Raw genomic sequence first — 20,371 nt, forward strand, 5'->3', positions numbered from 1 at the left:
ATTCTCTAAACACCTACTAATCTAAATATACGGAGAAATTAAATGCGGTGAAATTATTAGTCACCCCCCGAATGTCTAATATCTCTTAACCCTTTTAGTGCCGGAGGGCCGATATATCGGCCCGCGCTGCACTGGCGAAAAATGCCTTATACTTATATCTTTATTATTTATGTAATTTCCAATGAACATAGAAAAATTGACGTCACCGTTTCATTCTCAATTTCGTCCTTAATACACTGCTGTTTGAATTATGTAAATATTGCTTTTCGTAGTATGTTGCTAGTATATAGACTAGTATATAGTTGCTGCTATAGTATATTGCTTTCCCTAGTAACACCGTGAAATTTGGCTTTTTCGCTCGACACTAAGAGGGTTAAAATCATGAACGTGTAGAAGGTTTTTCTATAAGAATATATACAGTGCATCACTCTTGTATTAACGTGTACAAAATTCACTAACGTTCTCGCTGTTTTATGGTAATTATCACAGCTTAGAAGTAAAAAGCGGACTCGAAGGAACTATAATCGCGAGGCAGCGAACCGAACCGCTTCGAGAAAACTGACCGATCGCTTCCGGCGACACGCGTTGTTTTAACCCACGGACAGCGGACCATTCTCACAACCGTATCGTTCACGATATTTATAACAATTCCGAGCGTTATTCCGTAGTTTTGTCAAAATTTTCTCAAACGTATTTTCCAAGATCTTTCTGACGGACTTGTCAGCCCTTTCGTTAGTTCCTAAGGCGACAGGGCAATTCGCTTGATTTAATTCGCCGTTAACTGAGTAACCAAGTGAACGCGATTTAAACGGCCCGGGTCAAAGTTGACACGGTCACCGCCTCGCGAGGTTTCAAAGAAGAAAGCCCACGCACGGTTGAATCGCACAGGTGCTAACGATCCGCGGTCCGCGGTGCCCGTTCGAATTTCGTCGACGCGGTTTCCCGTTTCCCTCCTTCGCGAGTTTTCCATTTTCCCCGACACGCGAGCATCGATCGATTCGCACGCGCTTCCTATATCCGCATAATTGCAACGATATACCGATAGAGAGAGAGAGAGAAAGAGAGAGAAAGAGAGGGGCGAAGCAGGGAAAAGGCAGGCGGCGGCGCGGGGGTGGCCGAGAGAAATCGAGGCTTCAAAGAGAATGCACCCTACGGTGTTATTGACTGTAGGGGGTGGTGGACCCTCGATCCTGCGTGTTTCGCGCGTGCATCGATCGGAATCATTTCAAAATTGTTTTCACTTACCTGTCCGCCACGATCCGTGGGGAAACTCGTCGCTTCGAACAGACAGCAGCAGCTTCGCCGTGATGCCAGGTGTATCGACGGAGTCGGAGAACGCAAGGGTGTACTCGATTGCCGGTCGCAATGGCTAGATGGACCCTTCGTCCAAGTTCCAAGGGTGGTTCAGCCGCGGCTCGCTCGGTAGAACAATAGGGGATGATTCGGACCGTGGTTCGAATCCGCGGAAACGCAACAAACGCGTGGAGCCAGCGTCGAATTCTGGGGCGACTCTTTATTTTTAACGAACGCGCAAATTGTGATTTACTATCTTTCACTTCGGAGCTTTAATCCAAAATAATCGTCTCGATACATTTCTATTTTAAACATTGTCATTGGGTCGGCTGTCGTGGATTCTTCGAGATAAATAAATTCAATAGAGCGAACTTTAATTTCTATAGAATTTTTAGTAACATCTCAGAGTTACAACGTCAGGGTAAAGGGTTACCGATCTTCAAATACAAATGAGCGACGAATTCGCAATCTTTTTTAAAAATTGTATTGTCTCTGATGCTCGGAGATGCGAAGCGGGGTGCTCTTGTCGAGATAACGCCGGAATCGGGTTATTAATAATAATAATAATGCTCTGGTACCAATAAACACCGTCCAAGGAACAACGGACACGGATCTACTTGCTACCAACTATCTCACTCGCATCCGCGGATTCTATGAAAGAAAGGCTGTTCTAAAATTCTGGCCGACCATTCTAGATCGTGATCGTGGGCAGAGCGGAACGTCGTGGATCCATGAATCTGGACGAGACATCGTTGCGCGATGAGAGACAGTAAACGTACAACAAGGGGGGAGCGATTGGTGGTTTTACGCTTTATTAGCATTCAAGTGGCAAAGAAAACCGTACACACTGGTTCGTTAGGCAAACGATGAGAGAAACCGTTCGATCATGTTCGAAAAGCGCGCACGTTTCCTCCGCGATTAAAATCTATGTATAGTAGATCGGTAGGTCCGCGTTGCAGCGCAAGTCAAAATGATAATAATCGATCGTTGTGAAGCAAACACGCGCAGCGAGAGACGATCGAAGAGAGCGACTGGTGTACGTGTGTGTATATGTGTTTGCGTGTGTGTGTATGTGTGTGTGTTGATCGGTTTCGCGCTAATCTCACCTTACGGATGCGGGATTCATTGAATATCAATCGATAGGGCTGCTGTCGTCGTTGCAATATCACCATATCATGTAAATAGGTACAACGTGGTTGTGCATTGCAGTTTCATAGAAAATGTTATGCATTTAGCTTAAATTACGATACGATACGATTACGATTACGTTTACGATTACGGTTACGTTTACGATTACGGTTACGTTTACGTTCTTTTACGGTTACGTTATTACGATACGATACGATTACGGTTTTTTTGTTTACGTTTACGTTTGCGTTTACGCTTACGTGTTACGGTACGATACCGCGTGGCACTATACCGTGTCCTCGTCGGCGAAAGGATCCGCCTACTTTTAAGATCAGTCCTTCGTCGTTGCACTCGTAAAAGGTATGCGTTTTATAGCGTGCGTGTGTTGAAAGCGCCGCGCCGATTCGGCGTTGATCTCTATCCTAATATCGATCAGCAGAGTTCCAGAACTGTCACTGCCAGCTCTACCGTCTCGGCATCTTCCCGAACAAGTTGACGTACGACGGCCTCCTCCGTGTACGGAACTGTATTCCTGGAATACGTCGCTTAGCGATGGCAGTGAGTAGAGCGAGCTTTCGTTCTTCTTTCCTCCCTCGATCGCGAGCGACTACAAATTTTCTCTCCCTCTCTCCCTCTCTCTCTCTCTCTCTCTCTCACCCTTTTTCTCAGTTCGTTCGTCTCGCTCTCGCGCGCGGTATCTTCGTTTTCTATGTGTTTTTAATACTTCAAAAACTGTCCCGACCGAGCGTCGGAACGTTTCGTTGCACTTTACAGTCTCCTGTACCAGAACAGATAGTGCTCGCCCTCGCTGATTTGCAGGTCGTCGACGCCTGAAATCGATCGGTTTTAGAGTATGCCAGTGGAACGGGGATAGACGCCAGGGTCGGTCGACGAGCCACGACACCCCCTCTAACTCTCTCTCTATCTGTGCCGGTCGATTATCGTTGCTAAGCTATGCCACCGTCTACAAGCGAGTCCGAAAGCTAATTCCCGGTCGACTCCGACTTCCGATCGTGGACGACACGAGCTGCGAAACTCGCAGCCTAGAGCTACGAGTTCGTCGCCGGTCGTCTGCAGCAACATTCGATCGCGTCTCGAGTGAACTTTAACTATTTATGTACCGGGTCTGCCTGCTATTTCTAGGTCTTTCTTTTTCTCATACATATATATAATTCTGCTATTTTTGTTGATCTCGATTTTAGACTTTCGTTAAACCCCTTGCACTATAATAACGAGTCAGACCCGTAACGAAAATGTCGCGCGCTGATTCGATAAATGTGGCTGCCAATCATTCCTATTAAATCGTAACAAAATTCGAAGCCTCTGTCATAAAAATCTGGGAATGGAAGTAAATGCGGAAAAACGAGGAATAGAAATCATCGCGTGACATCAAGGGAATTATTAAGGACGTAAAAATGGCAATCAGCGTAGTTCTGAAAGACGTCGTTAGTGCAAGGGGTTAAAACCAATAAATAATAACGATTGACTTGGATATTAGATTTTATCGACCATATGCGCGATACGAGTGATAACGATACCGGGCTTATCGTCCGTACGAAATAAATGATAACGATGCTATTTACACCGCGGCCGTATTCGATAATTTATACACGATTGTACCCCTCTCCCGTGTCTTTCTCCTTCCCCTTTGCATACGCGGTTTTTTCGTCTCCGTTCATTCTAATTTATACCTCGATCAAGACCGACAGCTTTATCAGCCGATTGCAATAAACAATAACAGCTTTCGTGGACCGATCGACCGACCCCGTTGACTGATCGAAAAATCTGAAAACGTACCTCCAGGTGCAACCAGTTGATTGCCCGGCGGCGATTTAGGGTCCGGCGGCGATGGGAGCCGATACAGCAGCCAAAAATGATAAGTCAGCGGCTCCTCCTTGTAGCCGGCTATCGTGTGAAGGTAATGCCCGTTGGGCCATTCGAATGCAACGAACTTGAAGTGCGGCGACATCTCCGCGGCCAGGAGCATCACCTCGTAGAACGTCTCGTTCTTCGGGGCCGTCACAGTCAGGTTGTACGTCTCGTTCACGTTGCTGCCGACCCATAGAGTGTACGTGACGTTCACCATAACCGGCGCCGTCGTTCCCACGATCGTCCCGCTGTCCGTGTTGCTGGTGTTCAACGCATTGTTCCCGGCGATCGCCTCTTTCCATCCGGTGTTGCCAGTTTTACTGTTGCTGCTGTTCCCGTTGTTATTACTGCTGTTGCTACTGCTGCTGTTGTTGTTGTTGTTGTTGTTGTTGTTATTGCTGCTGTTGTTGTTGCCGGTGCTGTTGTTGACGACACCTGTGTTACCATTGCTCCCGTTCTCTCCGTTGCCGGCGGTATTGTTCACACTGCTCGCCAACGTTGCCGAGGACACCTCGCTGTGGTTGCTCGATATCGTCGGCTCTGGAATCGAGGTTGACTCGATTGGGTCAAAATGAAATAAAAAAAGAACAAAATAAATAAATTATAAACCGAGCATCCTCACCATTGGTGTTTCCATTCGCGTTGATCCCGTTTCCACCGCCGTTGCCAATGGTTGTGAGCCTGGGCGGCGACGTGTCGGCCAATCCTTGCCCGCAATCCAGCGTCCTGATGCTCGACAGACCCCTCGGAGTGACTCCGAGCAGCGCCTCCGCGGTGGCCTTGACATCGCCGCCAAACGATCCGTCCGGTCTCTGTTGGCTGCTCAGCCAAGCCAACACGGCGGATCTGTTCCAGTTGTCCGCGGGCTCGTTCTCCGCTTCCTCGAGGGCCTGCATCACCAGGGCCGTGGTCCTCAGGTCCCCGAAACTGCCGTCCAGTCTCTGCTGCTGCGCCAGTCCGATGGACGGCGTGCGCACGAAGTGGTGGAGGTTGCGGTGTCTGTGGTCCTGCACGATGCACTTCAACGCCAGGATTACCATCGCCACCGTGTCTATGGAAAGAGGACCATGCTTTGAGCACCGGTTACGGTGGACCTACAGTGTTCCCTCCACAACTGTCCCATTTTCGTGTCTATCGATGTTATGTTAGGTTATGTTATGGCAGGTTATGTCAGGTTATGTAATAGAGAACGCGATGCTGACCGACGTTGTGGTCCTGAGCTGCGTTGGCGATGTCCACGAGCCGGCGGATCTGCCTCTTGCGCACGTGGGCTTGCGCGTTACATGCTGCCAAAGTTGTCAGAGCGAACTCGTAGTCAGCCGGCGGCTCGTGATGCTGAAGAGTCCCGATCAGGTCGTGGCCGTGGAACTGTCTCGGATCTGTGCACATCGCGTTCAGGGCGAGCGTGTAGCGCGCCAGCCGCACCGGCGACAGCCCGACTTCCCTGTGCCTGGAATCGAAATTGGAAAACCGATTAAAATGGTCCAGACAACAAAGAAATATCTATGCGGTACCTGGCATCCGTCGATTAATAATTACAATTTTTATTCCGCGCGAAGGTATACTAATTGCAACTGCTTTCTAGGATTCAAGAACCGTTTTCTCGTGAACAAAGTGGGTGGCCCCTTCAACGATAACTGGATTTGAGTTAGAGTTAGAAGCCCCGTCCGACCCGTCAACGTCTGTCGCTGTCGGATTGTCAAAAATCGTCGGATTACCTCCAGAGTAGCAGCACTATCTCAAGCTCCATTTGCTTGCTGCTAAGCTGCAGCTCTAGAGGCACCGGCGGGGCGACGTTGTCCTCCTTGGATAGGTTCCCTAGGCGAATCACCAGCAGGACTCGATGGGTGTCGTTTCCCCAGCCGGCGTCCTTGTCGCGCTGGCTCCACAGCCACGCCGTGCCCCGCTCCAGGATGCCCTCCGCCTCGGCGTCACCGGAGCCGACGTCGGCGACGCTCCCTGAAAACGAGACCACCCACCGATGAGTCAGCTGGCCGGAGTAGCAAGCGGACAGGGAACAGATTGGTCGTTACCTTCGCAACGTGCCAGGTCGAGGACGCCCAAACAGAGGAGCACCATCACGGCTGCCATACTAGCTCGTCCCCACATCTTCGGCCAGCTTCGGACGACAGACCAGCGAGTAAACTGCTCGAGGACGCCTTCTGCAAACGAGCGGAGTCTTCGGATTCGGAAATTTCGGCGCTACGAAGCACCGTGTCCGCGGACTACCAGGAAGTCTGTGAAGCGAGCACAGCGGGGTTCTCGCGGCGCGATTCGCCGCCGGTGTGTGAGTCAGACACGAGGAACGCTACTGGGAACAACACGATATTGCGTGGGGGATCGATATCGTCGCAGCACCCATCGTCCTCCGAGCCAACGCACAGTATATGCCCATGCTCGGTGCTAGTACACTGGTAGGTAGCCAGATACGTGTACCTGCGCTCTCTTTCCTTTACCACGATGCTGCCTAGTTTCCCTCTCTTTCCGGCCGTGCATCCGTCACACACGCCCCGCTGCGCTTCCGGTGGCGGCAGCAGCGGCAAACCCGACCGTATCCACCCTCTGCGCAACCTCCTCACCTCCGCCTCTCGATATCGCTTGGCCCGATGCACTTTCTCTCCACCCTCGCGATCCTCCAAGATTTAGCCGCGATCCGAGGATTCCTCGATCTAGGACAAGGTGGAAGGACGACGCGCAACCACGACCGCACCGACGACCAACTCGAGGAAAATCGATGGAAACGCTGCGACGAGTCGAGTCGGTTAGCCGACTTTTCTTTGGCAATTCCTTCTCCGATCGGGCACGAAACCGAAACTGCGCCGCGTGATCTTTCTACCCCGGTTGGCTGGGAAATTTTCTTTCGAAGGTGTTGCACTTTGGATTTTGCACGATGGACGGATGTTACGGAAGTCTTTGAGAAATGCAATTCGAGGACGCGGTGTCCCGCGATCCTGTGGAACTATCGCGGTCTCGGAGGTTGCGGTCGGTTTTGCGTGCTCGAGAATACGATTCGCGCGCGTCTCCCGGTGCCAGCTCTCATCGCCCCGCGTCCCGATGCATAACGCAACCGCGTTACGTGTCCACTTACCTTAACCCGCGACTGGTCGGCCGCGATAAAAATGGTGTCGCGTGCGGTTCGGTGTTGTTCTCGCTGGCGGAACGGCTGCGAGGTTGGTTAGCGGCAAGGAAAATCGGTGGAAACGCGTCGGGTCGAGTCCATCGTCGGCGAAACTGACGCGAGAACCTCGGCGTACAGCGATGCGACGAGCAAGGGATGCGAAGGGCTTCGAGGTCGCCCTCTTTCTCCCGTTAAAGAGGGTAACTCGGCGCATCCCCTCTACGGTCCTTCTTCGCGAATCGAACGAATCCCTTCTCTGCGGCAACCGCGACTCTCTTTCACGGTTGGTCTTGCCGCTACCGACACATGCACCTTATGCGACAATTCGCTCTACGGGTCCGGTCGTCGATCATTTCCGTTCCGGATAGAGTCGATTTTATTCGAACCGTTCAACCCAAGGTCGAGTGTGGCCGAGAGCCATGTAAAAGGTGATATCAGATTACGTTTCCGACTGCGAAAGGGAAATTGTTTGCTTTTTCTTCTTTTTTTTATAACGAGAAAATCCCCTTTTCTTTATGGTTTACTTAATCCTATTAAAATATTACGTTAATAATAGAAATATATGCAAGCATAGTTTTTAAATGAATTTGTCGCAATCTACGTCCTCTGACTTTTAATTCGAGCCAGCGAACGTTAAAAAATCACTACGAGAGATTAGATAATTGCTTCGTCAATTTTTTCAAATTTCTAATATATACTGTAAATTGTTTTTTAATACGATTATGCCTGTTGAAAAGTACATTCTTCAAGCTTTAATTTGGCATACGAATCAGCAGGAGAGTACCGGAATTAATTTTTTTAAACTGGCACGAATAATTAAGCTTCCTAACAGAGATAAGTTCTTATAAAACAATTAATTATGTCATGACACAGGCATAATACGTGCACTTATATAATTGAAAAATATAGGAGAGGGTTCTAACAAAGTGATTCCAATTTTTTACTGCATATTCGAATTGTAATTAATTAGTTATAAATGATTTTTATTTTTGTGTTCCAATGTTGAAAATTAGAGCAAATGATTCGTGCCGTTTCTCTCATAAGGAACTTTGTAAATTCCGGCATGAATTTCCTGCTAGTCCTAAACAGCCGAATAGCAAAACGCTCGAACTATTAGCCAAATACCGACCGAAAACCCCCATTATTTGTCGATAGATGGCGCTGGCACTCTAATTCTAAAGCTATTACCGACCTGTCTGTAATTTGGCTAACAGTTTGGGTGTTTTGCCACTGCTCGGTATTGGCGATATTAGAGTTTAGGATCAGCAGAAAATTCGTGCCGGAATTTGCATGGACCCTAATGAGAGAAGTGGTACAAATCATTTGCTCGAAATTTCAATATTGGAACACAAAAGTATAAATCATTTATAACTACTTAATTACAATTCGAATATGCAACAAAAAATTAGAATCACTATGTTAGAACCCTCTTCTATATTTTTGAACCATAAAGGTGCAAATATTATGCCTGTGCCATGACATAATTAATTGTTTTATAAGAACTATCTGTGTTAGGAAGTTTAATAATACTTGCCGGATCTATACAAAACTTCAACAGCGATGTGGCCAAGACTTTATTCTAGATTCTTCAGTTGCAAAATTTCGTAAATGAGAACTCTAAAGTCGAAGAATCAATGAATTATCAGTGACCAGTGCCACCTGTTCGAAAACAGATTTTGCGATTGGTGGGGAAATACGATAGAAAGAGAGAAGGAGAGGAAGAGAAGTTACGATGTCAGAGTCAGGTCAGGTCTTGTATTTATATTTGACGTAATACTTTTACAATAAGAGTGGGATAGATTCAGCTGTTTGGTTATCATCATACGTATACATAAAAAACGGTATTCCAGTGGCGAATGAAAATTAAATTTGTTCTTTGACTGAAATCGATTTCCTCCAATTTGAAGCGTTCCGTTCGTCCTTCGTCGACATTGACTGAAATTTGTAAGTGAACATTTGATTTTCTTCAAATTCAATTTAATCAAAAACTTGTTGGTACATGTTAAACTTGCTCAAGATTTAAGTGTATCCACTTAAATTGACAATGCGTAACAGGGATTAGATGCCGATCTTTCAGAGATAATGCACGAATTAGTTAGGTTATGTAGTTTCAAAAGCAACTGCATGAAATTTGGTCTGTTCTCGGGCTCTGTGATCCAACACGAACGCATTACATTGTAAATGTCATAGGAAATATCATCTGGTTGCTCCAAACGTCCATTCTCTTGTACTATATAACGCAATAAACGGTCATCCTGTATGTTTGAATAGGGGAAAGCACCGTATGTGTAAATTTCCCATAGTACTACTCCAAAAGACCACACGTCGCTTTTCGACGAGAACAAGCGGTCTCGTAGAGCTTCTGGTGACATCCATCTAATAGGAAGGTGAAGTGTTTTACCTTTGCAACTTTTAATGACGTATATACCACTGCGCGAGAGGCCAAAGTCTGAAATCTAAATATCCTCCGATAAGAGCCAATTAATCATTCTGTACTACCACGTATTCTATACCTTCAAAGTGGTATCTGCTCCAACTAGAATATTTCTCGCCGCTAAATCTCTATGTACAATGTGTTTGCTCTCTAAATACTCCATGCCTGCAGCTATTTCTCTAGCAAACTTTAAGAATTGAAACTTGTCTGTTTCACACAAGCAGTCCTCTTTCTTCCAGTGAACATCTAAAATATTCATATAAGTTTTATTAAACACCCCAGAAGTTCGTGTAGACGGCTGAAAATGAACGCGAACATCTGAAAGTCAGAGCTATGAATCCAGCAGCTGAATGCTTACTTTTGTAAATGTTCGTCTCGGTTAAATTTTTTCGCTTTCGTTGTGAACGCAAATAAGACAGCAGATCCCCGCCTTGCATGTACTCGAGAAGAATGCATATCGGTTTGTCTGGTTGAATACAGTAGCCGACCAGGCTTACCAAATGCGGATGGGTTCCTGCCTTCTTCATTATCTCAATTTCTTCTAAGAATTGTCGTCTCGCTTCCGACTCAACGGAGACGTGATCGCTCTGGGACATTTTCACGGCAACCAGAGTGTCGGTAACGTCGTCCAGACGGCCAAGGTACACCTTGCCAAAATGTCCATTGCCTAACTTGCGTATCAGCATGACGCTTTTGAAGGGTGCTTCTAATGCGTCCGTTTCTCCCTTTCGTTCGTCCTACGGCAGGCCTCGATCTTTAATTATGTTAATTACTTTTCTTACTTCGACTCTTACCTCGGACTCCATTTGGAAGTATAAAATGTTACTCTTTTGAAGAATTGTTTCTGACCACTGAGTTTTATACTTTGAAATGCTGTGTATCCTACAAGCAACCAGATCGGTTATCATCGATTGTCTAACTTGTCGTACATAATGTACTCTTACACTGTTTTTACCGAGCTTTCTTGCAATAATATGTTGCACAGTACATGTTGTGGACCAGCATGAAGTAGCTGAAAGTAGTGAATAGTATGCAACAAGCACCCATTACCGCAATGAATATCAACCATTTCTGAAATATAAAGACATCGATCTTGTGAGTTGTATAGTTTGTAAAATGTTCAACGGACGTCTCGTTATCTTACCACGTTATTGGTGACTTCGATGGGGCTCATTAATAACGTTCCGTCTGTTCCAGGACAACCACGGTCGTCTAAGGCGTGAACCATCAACTTGTAATTATCTCTAAGCTCTATGCTTTGATCATTGGGTCTTGTGTTCCACATGAAACTGGTCCTCTCTGCAGTCACGCGTCCTAGTTTCGTTACATTGTAAATCGGTAGACCTTTCTTCGAAGTCAACAGCGGTACACCGACGCTGCAGTAGTTAATCATGATTGGTTTCCATTCATACATAATACACCGCATTGTCTAATTACCTAATTACATAATAATGGACGTTTGATGTATAGGAAGAGATGCTCCAATCTATAGTCACTTCATTTTCTCGTTGAGTAACGTTTAACTTTGGAATAGGCAACCTTGATCTTGCGTTCATACAGCTGCATTTTCGATCGATGCATTCTGGAACGGTGTACAGTACCTGAACAGTTTTTAATTACATTGAATCTGGACGTTGCCGAAGTCTACGTGCATTCTGAATGACTATAGCCACTTACTTCGGTCGGTTTTACCGTGGACTTTGTTCTCGGATTTGCGATTACTTGTACTTTATAGGTACAATTGGGTCGGATGTACAGATCGGGTACATCGATTGAAGACACGCTGTTCACTGGCAGTAAAGCGTATCGTTTATCTTTCACCACGTGAAATATCGAGCCTCTCGGACATTCTGATGTATCTGACTCTTTACCCTCTGTTTGAGCGTCCATGATTATAATGCTACAAAGAACGCAAAAGGACAATGCAACATAAACTGCTCACACGTTCCTTTCGTTAACGTAGACATTACCTATAAGACGATGGTTGTCTCGCACTATTCGGAGCCAACCAGGAGACGTTTAGTTTCAAGGATTTATAGGCATTGTCACTAGCTAAGTGTTTCTCATCACGTAGAACAACCACACTCAAATTCCGAACAGCGCCCAAAAATTCGATTGCATCTGCGACATGCTGTTCACCAGGCAAACCCAACGAAACAATAAACATACAGTAACAATACAGTACCGAGATTCTCGCGAACATTTCATCTTCATGTTAAGATCTGCATTCGATCGACGAAGTAATCGAAATGGTATGTGTCCCCACTGCTTCGATCCGCGATTTATCTTATAATCTAGCTGCGAAAGCACACAACATCAGTTCGAGTACGCGATAACAAGATAAGCTGCCGATACTTTCAAGGGACAAACAAACGTGTGCGAGTTCGTACGCGTAGTGAATAGTATACAGCTATCTTTAGGGTATGAGGATTGTAGATAGTAATGTTGAACGAGTAACTGGAAGTTTGATGAATTACAGGAAGGACATGGCCTCGGCTACCATATCGCCGACCGAGGATGACGAGTTGACCTTGCCGCGAGCATCAATCAATAAAATGATCAAGGAAATTCTGCCCCACGTACGAGTGGCCAACGAGTCTCGGGAGCTAATTCTGAACTGTTGTACGGAGTTCATTCATCTGCTCTCGTCCGAGGCGAACGAGATCTGCAACCAACAGCAAAAGAAGACCATAAATGCGGAGCATGTTCTCTTAGCATTGGAGAAACTTGGCTTTGGCGATTACAGCGCGGAAGCGGAGGCAGTTTTGCGGGATTGCAAGGCTGTTGCGGCGAAACGAAGGCGCCAAAGTACTAGATTGGAGAATTTAGGCATCCCTGAAGAAGAGCTGCTGAGACAGCAACAGGAATTGTTCGCAAAGGCACGAGAAGAGCAAGCGGTCGCCGAGCAACAACAATGGCAGCAACTGCAAGCGGTCGCGCAAATGGCTTCGATGCAGCAGGCAGACAGCGAGCAAGAAGATTATTCCTAAATCGACCCTTTTAGGCAAATTTTTGTTGTTAGATCCTAAACAACGCGATGATTTTATTTTCTTCTACTGATTTATTAAAACATGTACACGTTATTCAGACATGTACTATATATTATTTTTAACAAAGGAAAAACTATTGTTTTCCCATCGATCCGTCTTTTAGCTGCGATCCTTTTATTGTATCCACTTTGATCGTGCATTTCAGAACCCAGATACTTGTACCGCTTTTGCATTTTACTATGTGTTCGCACCTGAAGACCATTCGAAGTGCATACAGTCAGAGACGAATATCGGTATTCCATACTTCAGTCATGAACTTTAGCGGCTTAGGGCATCAATCTTCCGTACTCGGATGAGAGATGACTCTTCTTGATAGCTTCCATTACTCTTGAGACGTAGTGGTACCTAAATCATTCGGCGGTGAGAAAAACTATTTCATTCTCAAAACTCAAAAGCTCGTGCAATGAATAATTTCAGTTCATCATGTTTATTGTACTTGCCAATTTTTCTCGGTTAAAGTAGCCGGCGTCATCGGGTTTTTACTGACACCATGTATCTTTGTTTTCAATCGTTCAATCAACTTCTTTTCGTTCTGATGCATCGGAGACTCTAAATGTCAAAAATGGTGGTAGATTTTCAATCGCTCCAATGTCATTCAACACAAACATTGCAACATACCTTCATTTGTAATTTCTGGTATAAAAAATAGATTTAAACTAGCATCCACCGATTGAGGACTCATGTCCAAACCGCTGTGGGTCTGTAATCTTGATGTAGAAAATACTTTGCTGTAGAAATCCTGCAACAATGAATATTCTGTAATCACAGATACATGCCAGAGTCTGGCGAAATAGAAACGACGTTCTCTACCTTGACTTTTTCCGTGATACTTGGCGTAAAGTCTTGTAATTCGGCCTTGTTGTGCAAGAACACGATGTGCGGATAATACTCCACATAGTCTTGGTCCATGTTACTCGTCGACGACGGCTTTAACATTTCTGCCGTTTGTAAAAATCTGCATTTGAAAGAATAACGAACGCATTGGCGATTAAAGAGGTTTTAGGAGTTTCGGGAAAGATGCTAACACTTGCCTAACTAAGTTCGGATCAACAATCCAGTCTTGTACAAAGATAATAACGTGACAAACTGAAAACAAAAAGGCAGCGAACTGCAAAGACTGCAGTTCCAAGTTGGTCTCAATATTTGCAAAATCGGAGGTAGGTTTCTTCTGATCATAGGAGGTCGAGTAGTCTATCGTCGATCCAGATAGTATGGGTTGAGTGTCTAGATAAATTACCCGGTTTTTTGTTACAAAGAAGTCGATACCAGTGGTACAGTTCGCACCGCTTTCGTGGTGAGACATGTCTTGCACCGGAAACACGTTCGGCCTGAAATATCAATGAAAATTAGTATTAACGATAAAACTTAGAATTTTCCAAAAAAAAAATAATAATACAGACGCGTAACTCGACGTCAAAAGAGACATTATAGTAGACTTTCCAACACCCTGACCTCCAAGACATCCTACTACCAAGAAGTCTTGCTGATCGTACAGGTATTCTAAAGGAGTTTCGCAGAGCTGCATGTTTTCATCCATAAACTTGATACTGGTTGTCATTTCCACGCAAGGTGTCAGTATGGTACGGCAAACTACAAAAGATTTGTTAACTTTAAAAGTCAAGAGTAATTCATAATCGAACGCTGGTAAATGAAATATAAGAAATAAGATAAGTAAGACATACGTTCGGGCATCTTTGAAGATGACTGGGAGGACGACTCTGTCTCTTTCCTGCAATGCAAAAATATTACTGCGGGGTTGCACAAAGCATTCTAAAAATGTTCTTTTATGATCATCACTGACTTGTTGGCATTACTACGTTGACTTGGAGAAACGGCTCTGCTTTCACTATCCCTGGTTTTCAGGATAAACGTCGGACGATCTATAAGCCTGATGGCTCCTCTGCCTTCGCTGTCCCTGTAGTCGGAATCTTTGGCGATTATCGTCATCATCTTGTGCACGTTCATGTCTTGTCTTTCTATCCTAGAGCACGTGCACCATTCATTAATGTATACGTCGATTATTTCTCGATGGAACAAAGAATCAAAACTTACAACCTAATTCTCTCTATACGAAAACTACGAACAAAGTGTATTGATGACGAAGGAAACTAGTCCCTGAATCGTTCCAATTAATGTTGCAAGCCAAGTATCGGTTTCATCGTTCATGGGACATGTATTCTGTACAATTCTGTATCTTGTTTAATACTCTTCCACGGCTACAAGAATGTAAATACTAAATAGAAAACATATGCAGCAGCAACCACAGCGAAAGGCCAAGTTTGAAAATATAACTCCACGCCATCCATCGGCCGCAGATCGCGCTGTAATTCGACACAGAGTTTCAGCCTTTCGCCGTGGATGCCGCCGCCAGCTCCTTACAAGCATACGTTTGGCGGGTAATCCAAAAGGACTTGACTAAACTTTCTTATTAATGATACAACTGTTAGACGGACACTATTTAAGACTTTATCTTTCGAGTAGGTGAATTTAAGTGCGACCGCCGATAAACGGGAACAGCCCTTTCTTTTCCTCAGGCGGATGAGGGTTGGTCAGACTGATTCTCCTTAAATAGTTCAACTCTTCGTCTTCGACTACGGACTGTTCCAGCAGAATCGGCCCGGTGACTGTGATGGCGACGGTCCCGACAGGTGCTAAGAACAGAACGGTGATCACGGATATCCTCATCACCTCCAGGGCCATTTGGACGCCTTCGTGCTCCGGATTCTCTTTCAGGCGTTCGTACGCCATGGGTCCCAGAGCCGCCTTAAAATTGTTCATGTCAGACTGAAAAGGCATAGCCGGAAATAAAATAAGAAGAACAAAAAAAAAATAAATAAAAAGAGACAAAGAAATGGAAGTAATTCATGCCTCGACCTAATAGTCGAGACATCTGTCCACCGCTGGCCGTTTCTACCACGCCGAAGCGCCGAGGTAGTGTTCGTTAGAAATTACCTGCAAGGTGCCTTTAGGCAACCAACAGACGACGACGAACAGCCGTTCCTTCCAGTTTAATGATTTCTCCACGGTCGTCACCGCATAAGTGGCGATACTTCTTGCCTGTTTCACAAGGAGAGTAAGAACCGCCTCTACGGAAAGATAGGAGAAACGTACTATCAGTCCTGTAATTATGCACAGCAGGTGAAGCCAGAATCTGTCGATGGTCCAGGATTGCAAGTCGATGTCGGCGCCGATCACGCCGACACACATCGGCTGCGCCACATGCCAGAAAATCTGCGCAACCCGTCGGAAAGGCTCCGACTACGAGCATATTTTGGGTCGGTCAGAAAAAGCGAGGATCGATGTCTTTCAGAGATCAGGATCGAAGAGGAGAAATATCGGACTAGCGATGGGATCAAGTATATTACAAGTATAGGTTATGTATACGGTATAGGTTCGAACACTCTATAAGTACTTCGGCAGAGGAAATTGTTACAGAATTTTGATTTTCTAGATTCGTGTACTACTCATAAAAAGATCGGATCTCCGTAACATCGAGGTGCTCCGAAGTACCTCCAGAGCTCGCTCCAGGATTCCATATCTATTTGTACTGAATGAATACATGTTAAGAATATGTACTGAATTAATACATGAAACGAAACTTGGCTATTGAAATTGACTCGAGTTTGCGAGCACATATTAAAATTGATCCCATCCTTAGATCGGACACATGCCTGGAAGGACGTGGAGAGCATCTGCCATCCGGTGTTAGCGGTGAATGCCAGAATGACGACCGCTAGGAATCCTCCTCCAGACACTGCCAAATTCGCCGTAGCGGTGGTGCACAGTAGCGATGCCAGGACCAGACTGACAATGCGGTTCCAGGTCGCGTACCTCTGGTTTTGATGGGAGACGGATCGACGTAAAAACGGGAGGACGAGCTGGAGACAATAAAATTAAAGAACGTATCCTTACGTGGCTGCGATGAGGGAAGAAGACGCAGAAGATACCCAAGACGAGTCCCGCAAGGACACTCAGCACAAAGTCCAACATGCCGGCGGGTATGTAAACAAACCACTCCCTTTGTGTCTCACCTGCGAACATTTCGATTCTATTAGAACGTTCGAGACACCGAAGCAGCTCAAATACCGTTCTAGTTCACACCGTTTCCAAAAACAATGGAGAAACAGAGGACAAACAAGGAGATGATGTGGACGTCGTCGAGACACGCAGCGGTGGATAAGACGCTGGCGAGGCCCTTGTCTTCGCCGTAGCCCTTTTCGGCGAGGGCGAGCACGCAGTTCAGTGTGACCACAGGCGACATGCAGGCGAGTATGGCCCTGCGACGAAAGCTCGCGATGAAAAGAAAGAGAGATCGAGATTTATTTAGATTTTGCAAAGTATTTCTTAAGAAACATGTTCCATTTACTCTAATGTTTGCAGAATTGCAATAAAGGTTTAGTACTAAATGCATAAAAAAAAACAGAGATCATCCAGTTCGTAGACTGCGCGCGAACTAACTCACCCCACCATGAACGACCAATCCCAGGGATATCCCAAGATAGTCCTGCAGCAGATGCCGAGAACGATGAGCTCGATGGTGCAAGGAATGATAGCCAGGAGCACCAGAAACACGGTGTACCTCTTCAGACTGGTCATCGAGAGCTGCAGTCCGCAGCGGATCATGATGAAGGTCAAGCAGAACGTGCGAATCTTGGAGGTGGCGTTCGTGCCGAGGTCTTCGTGGATGTTGTAGAGGCCGGAGTTGCGGATGATCAGACCGGCGAGCAGCATCCCGAAGACCGGCGGCAGGTTCAGATAGGGCAGGTAGGACAAGCCCCATCCGAGCGTGTATGAGAAGATCGCGAGGGCATATAGGCCGAAACCGTCTTCATAGGGAAACATCGTCTTGCCAAGGAGAAAATAGAGAACAGCCCAGCCTACCACGAAAACGAACATAGCGGTGATCAGCCAGAAGATGCTGTGCCAGGTGAAGATTTTCGTGAGTCGCGGAAACACTGGCTCCGTCACCAGGATGTCTCGGAGCTTTGCGGGAAAGAAGGTCATTTGGTCGCAGCAGGTTGCATCTCCCTCGTCCGCTTGGTTTTGTCCGAACATGTTTTCGAACGATTGCGAACAAGTTCATTCCTAATTCCTCTCCGGACAACTCATGATTCTCCCTGTTTCTCTCTCCCTCTCTACCTCTGACGCTTGCCTAGGTTATCCTTCGATCGTATCGCAACCAGCGCAGTGAAGTTTCCGTCGATCATTCGCCGGCTGTTCCGTTCTTCCGTTCCTCGTTCCCTCCCCGTAACCGCCGGGGGGCCCGAGCGGGCCGCGACGCCGACGTTCCGCCGCTAATTACCGCGGAGACATTGTCCGTTGCCGGAATCCGCGAGGAGAAGCCTCGCTCGCGCGCGGCCCGTGGGTCTTTGACCCGAACTACGCGCCACGCCGCGCGAGCGACCACTTAAATCACCGGTATTGGATTTGTGTCTGGCTGGGAAAATAGCACTCTTGGAAAATGAATATCTATTTTGGTTGTTGAAACGATGCAGTCGTTCGTGCCGGTGTGGCCATAGTCGGACGTCAAGTGGATTTCAGGTTATTGAACCTTCTCATTGATCCTTCGCATCGCATCGCTGCACACCTAGCGCCGTTCGTGCGACCGGCACCTATTTCTGCCCCGCGTGCCCGCCGATCACCGACACCTTCTCACCCTTCCTTCCCCTGTTACGGCACTCTCCTCGCACCCTCTCGACCCTCCATCTTGCCCGAGGGATATCGGTCCTGCGGATTGCGAGGCGGTCGAACGAAACGGCGATTCGTCGCCGCGTTTACCATCTTGTTTCGGATGGAGCTGCGAGTCGGACTAAGGGTCTTCCTGCGAATAGGATTTCATTTCTTCCATTTCTTCCATTGATTGTTCAAAATCCACTCCAACAACTTCCGCGATATTTAAGTAAGTCGACGCTTTCACTGCCGCGCTAAAACCTCAGAAAATTGCATAAAACTAAAGTATTTTATTTGGTCGAGGTTATCAAATGAAACATATCGTACTGAATAGTAAGTACCTTAGCAAAATGTGCCGTGAAAATGTGCCCCATTTGTTTCAATACACTTTTCCCAACGCGAGTTTAATTCATTGATGTCTGTCTTCAAGAAATTCTGATTTTTCGGATCGATAAACTATAGTATGGAATTTTTCAGACTATCTACATTTACATACCGTTTAGCCCATAAAAACTTCGCATACGTCGTACAAAACAATTGCGAAATTAAATGAAGTAAAATATAAAATTTTATAAAATATAGATCTTTCGCCAACCAACTTTCACTATTTTAAACATTCAGGACAGTTTTTACGGGCTAAATAGTATATAGTATTCATATGCACCAACCTAATAAAATGCACTTTATCGCATAAGACAGAAATACTATAAGACAGAAGATTTTTTCAGATTTCCAGTGGAAGTGGCTTCGAGCGCAAAGGGTTAATAGTTTCTAACGTCCGAGAGGTAGTGGGGAAGTTACGAAAATGCGGTAAAATGCAAGCGCATGATTATGATTGTAACGAGTCTCAATTTGGAATCATACAAGGCAGAGCTGTTCAACATGCTTCGGGGTGGGTAATGGAACAGCCACGCGCCGAGGGCGAAGCTACTGGCAACGTCTTATCGGAGAGCTGACGTCAGAGAAGAAAAACTCAAGTGTTTACGTTTTTCATGCCAGTGTTCATTCTATTTCTCTTAATCCCGACATTATTTATGACAGGTCGCTGTCACTTTCTTCAGCCGAACAACGTGTAGTTACTAGCGAAGAGTTCCGCGAATACCCGAGGGACGTTGCTCGTGAATGAAATTGGCAACACTGTCCTAAAACTGCTCAAAATCTGCCCGAGATTTTACGGGCTGAATAGTATATAAATGAAGACAGTCTGAATTATTCCATATCAGAGTTTATTGATTCTAAAGATCAAAATTTGTTTAAGACAGGCATTTCTGTATTGAAATCTCGTTGAAAAAGGTGTAGTAAAGCAGAGGTGTAGTAAAGCAAAGATTGATTAAATCAACAGCTTTTGAAAAAAAATATACAGTTTTATAGATTTACTTAAACATCCGACATTTCATATGCACCAACCTAATGGTTCAGACCAGACAACGGGCTGCAGCTGCGAACTGTCGCAGTGCGTCACCAAGCGTCGGGTCTGGACTGGGAAGTTTTGCGAACGATAGCCGTTCCGAGCGATTGGATTTCCCTTCGTAGACCGGGCCAGCTTTTTCGCCCGCGAGACGATGGGACGACCGTCGTAATTAGAAATCGGATCGAGCGACGGAGTAACGATCGCGCGCGAGGTTCCTCGAGACGAAGCAACGGGCGCGAACAAGAGAGGGTTTCTTCTTTTGATGCGTCTACTTTTGCGTGGCGGGGTACCCCGTGTTCCGGCGTCGTGCGACGCGCGTGGAAAAAAGTACCCTCGAAACTAGCCGTAACGACCGGTAACCCCATCCTAAACGAAGCCTTAAACAGAGAAGGGGGCAG

General features: G+C 46.1%; 5 protein-coding genes across 9 annotated transcripts; 1 reads left to right on the forward strand and 4 right to left on the reverse strand.

Annotated features, from left to right (window-relative positions):
* Positions 1-1,777: 1,777 nt before the first annotated feature.
* LOC144473087 (uncharacterized protein CG3556) lies at positions 1,778-7,615 on the reverse strand. The gene is made up of 7 exons (XM_078186649.1): positions 7,379-7,615; positions 6,324-6,452; positions 6,009-6,249; positions 5,493-5,740; positions 4,913-5,341; positions 4,219-4,830; positions 1,778-3,251 (listed from the first exon to the last, which is right to left on the reverse strand). The coding sequence occupies exons 2-7, from the start codon at positions 6,397-6,399 to the stop codon at positions 3,190-3,192; spliced, it is 1,668 nt and encodes a 555-aa protein (XP_078042775.1). The 5' UTR covers positions 6,400-6,452; positions 7,379-7,615; the 3' UTR covers positions 1,778-3,189.
* Positions 7,616-8,935: 1,320 nt separating this feature from the next.
* Positions 8,936-12,981, forward strand: Nc2beta (negative cofactor 2beta). 2 transcript variants are annotated; one of them, XM_078185693.1, is made up of 2 exons: positions 8,936-9,153; positions 12,322-12,981. In XM_078185693.1, the coding sequence occupies exon 2, from the start codon at positions 12,329-12,331 to the stop codon at positions 12,830-12,832; it is 504 nt and encodes a 167-aa protein (XP_078041819.1). In that variant the 5' UTR covers positions 8,936-9,153; positions 12,322-12,328; the 3' UTR covers positions 12,833-12,981. The 2 variants fall into 2 exon arrangements, with proteins under 2 accessions (XP_078041819.1, XP_078041818.1); XM_078185692.1 differs by having other exon boundaries at positions 8,946-9,352.
* Positions 9,150-12,328, reverse strand: LOC144472516 (uncharacterized). The gene is made up of 9 exons (XM_078185686.1): positions 11,813-12,328; positions 11,520-11,742; positions 11,280-11,443; positions 10,987-11,218; positions 10,798-10,913; positions 10,637-10,724; positions 10,201-10,579; positions 9,922-10,088; positions 9,150-9,864 (listed from the first exon to the last, which is right to left on the reverse strand). Exons 1-9 carry the CDS (start codon positions 12,043-12,045, stop codon positions 9,442-9,444), a joined length of 2,025 nt encoding a protein of 674 aa, XP_078041812.1. The 5' UTR covers positions 12,046-12,328; the 3' UTR covers positions 9,150-9,441.
* LOC144472517 (nonsense-mediated mRNA decay factor SMG9) lies at positions 12,620-15,131 on the reverse strand. 4 transcript variants are annotated; one of them, XM_078185691.1, is made up of 9 exons: positions 14,948-15,131; positions 14,694-14,868; positions 14,575-14,621; positions 14,293-14,482; positions 13,924-14,220; positions 13,703-13,847; positions 13,511-13,631; positions 13,333-13,441; positions 12,620-13,237 (listed from the first exon to the last, which is right to left on the reverse strand). In XM_078185691.1, the coding sequence occupies exons 2-9, from the start codon at positions 14,855-14,857 to the stop codon at positions 13,159-13,161; spliced, it is 1,152 nt and encodes a 383-aa protein (XP_078041817.1). In that variant the 5' UTR covers positions 14,858-14,868; positions 14,948-15,131; the 3' UTR covers positions 12,620-13,158. The 4 variants fall into 4 exon arrangements, with proteins under 4 accessions (XP_078041817.1, XP_078041816.1, XP_078041814.1 ...); XM_078185690.1 differs by having other exon boundaries at positions 14,694-14,873; XM_078185688.1 differs by having other exon boundaries at positions 14,945-15,131.
* Positions 15,132-15,334: 203 nt separating this feature from the next.
* Positions 15,335-17,947, reverse strand: LOC144471999 (sodium/hydrogen exchanger 9B2). Its single transcript, XM_078184629.1, has 7 exons — positions 17,355-17,947; positions 16,994-17,169; positions 16,805-16,923; positions 16,558-16,725; positions 15,974-16,144; positions 15,845-15,910; positions 15,335-15,655 (listed from the first exon to the last, which is right to left on the reverse strand). The coding sequence occupies exons 1-7, from the start codon at positions 17,945-17,947 to the stop codon at positions 15,380-15,382; spliced, it is 1,569 nt and encodes a 522-aa protein (XP_078040755.1). The 3' UTR covers positions 15,335-15,379.
* Between the last annotated feature and the right edge of the window lie 2,424 nt (positions 17,948-20,371).

Source organism: Augochlora pura, chromosome 7, assembly GCF_028453695.1.
Source record: "Augochlora pura isolate Apur16 chromosome 7, APUR_v2.2.1, whole genome shotgun sequence".
Taxonomy (NCBI): domain Eukaryota; kingdom Metazoa; phylum Arthropoda; class Insecta; order Hymenoptera; family Halictidae; genus Augochlora; species Augochlora pura.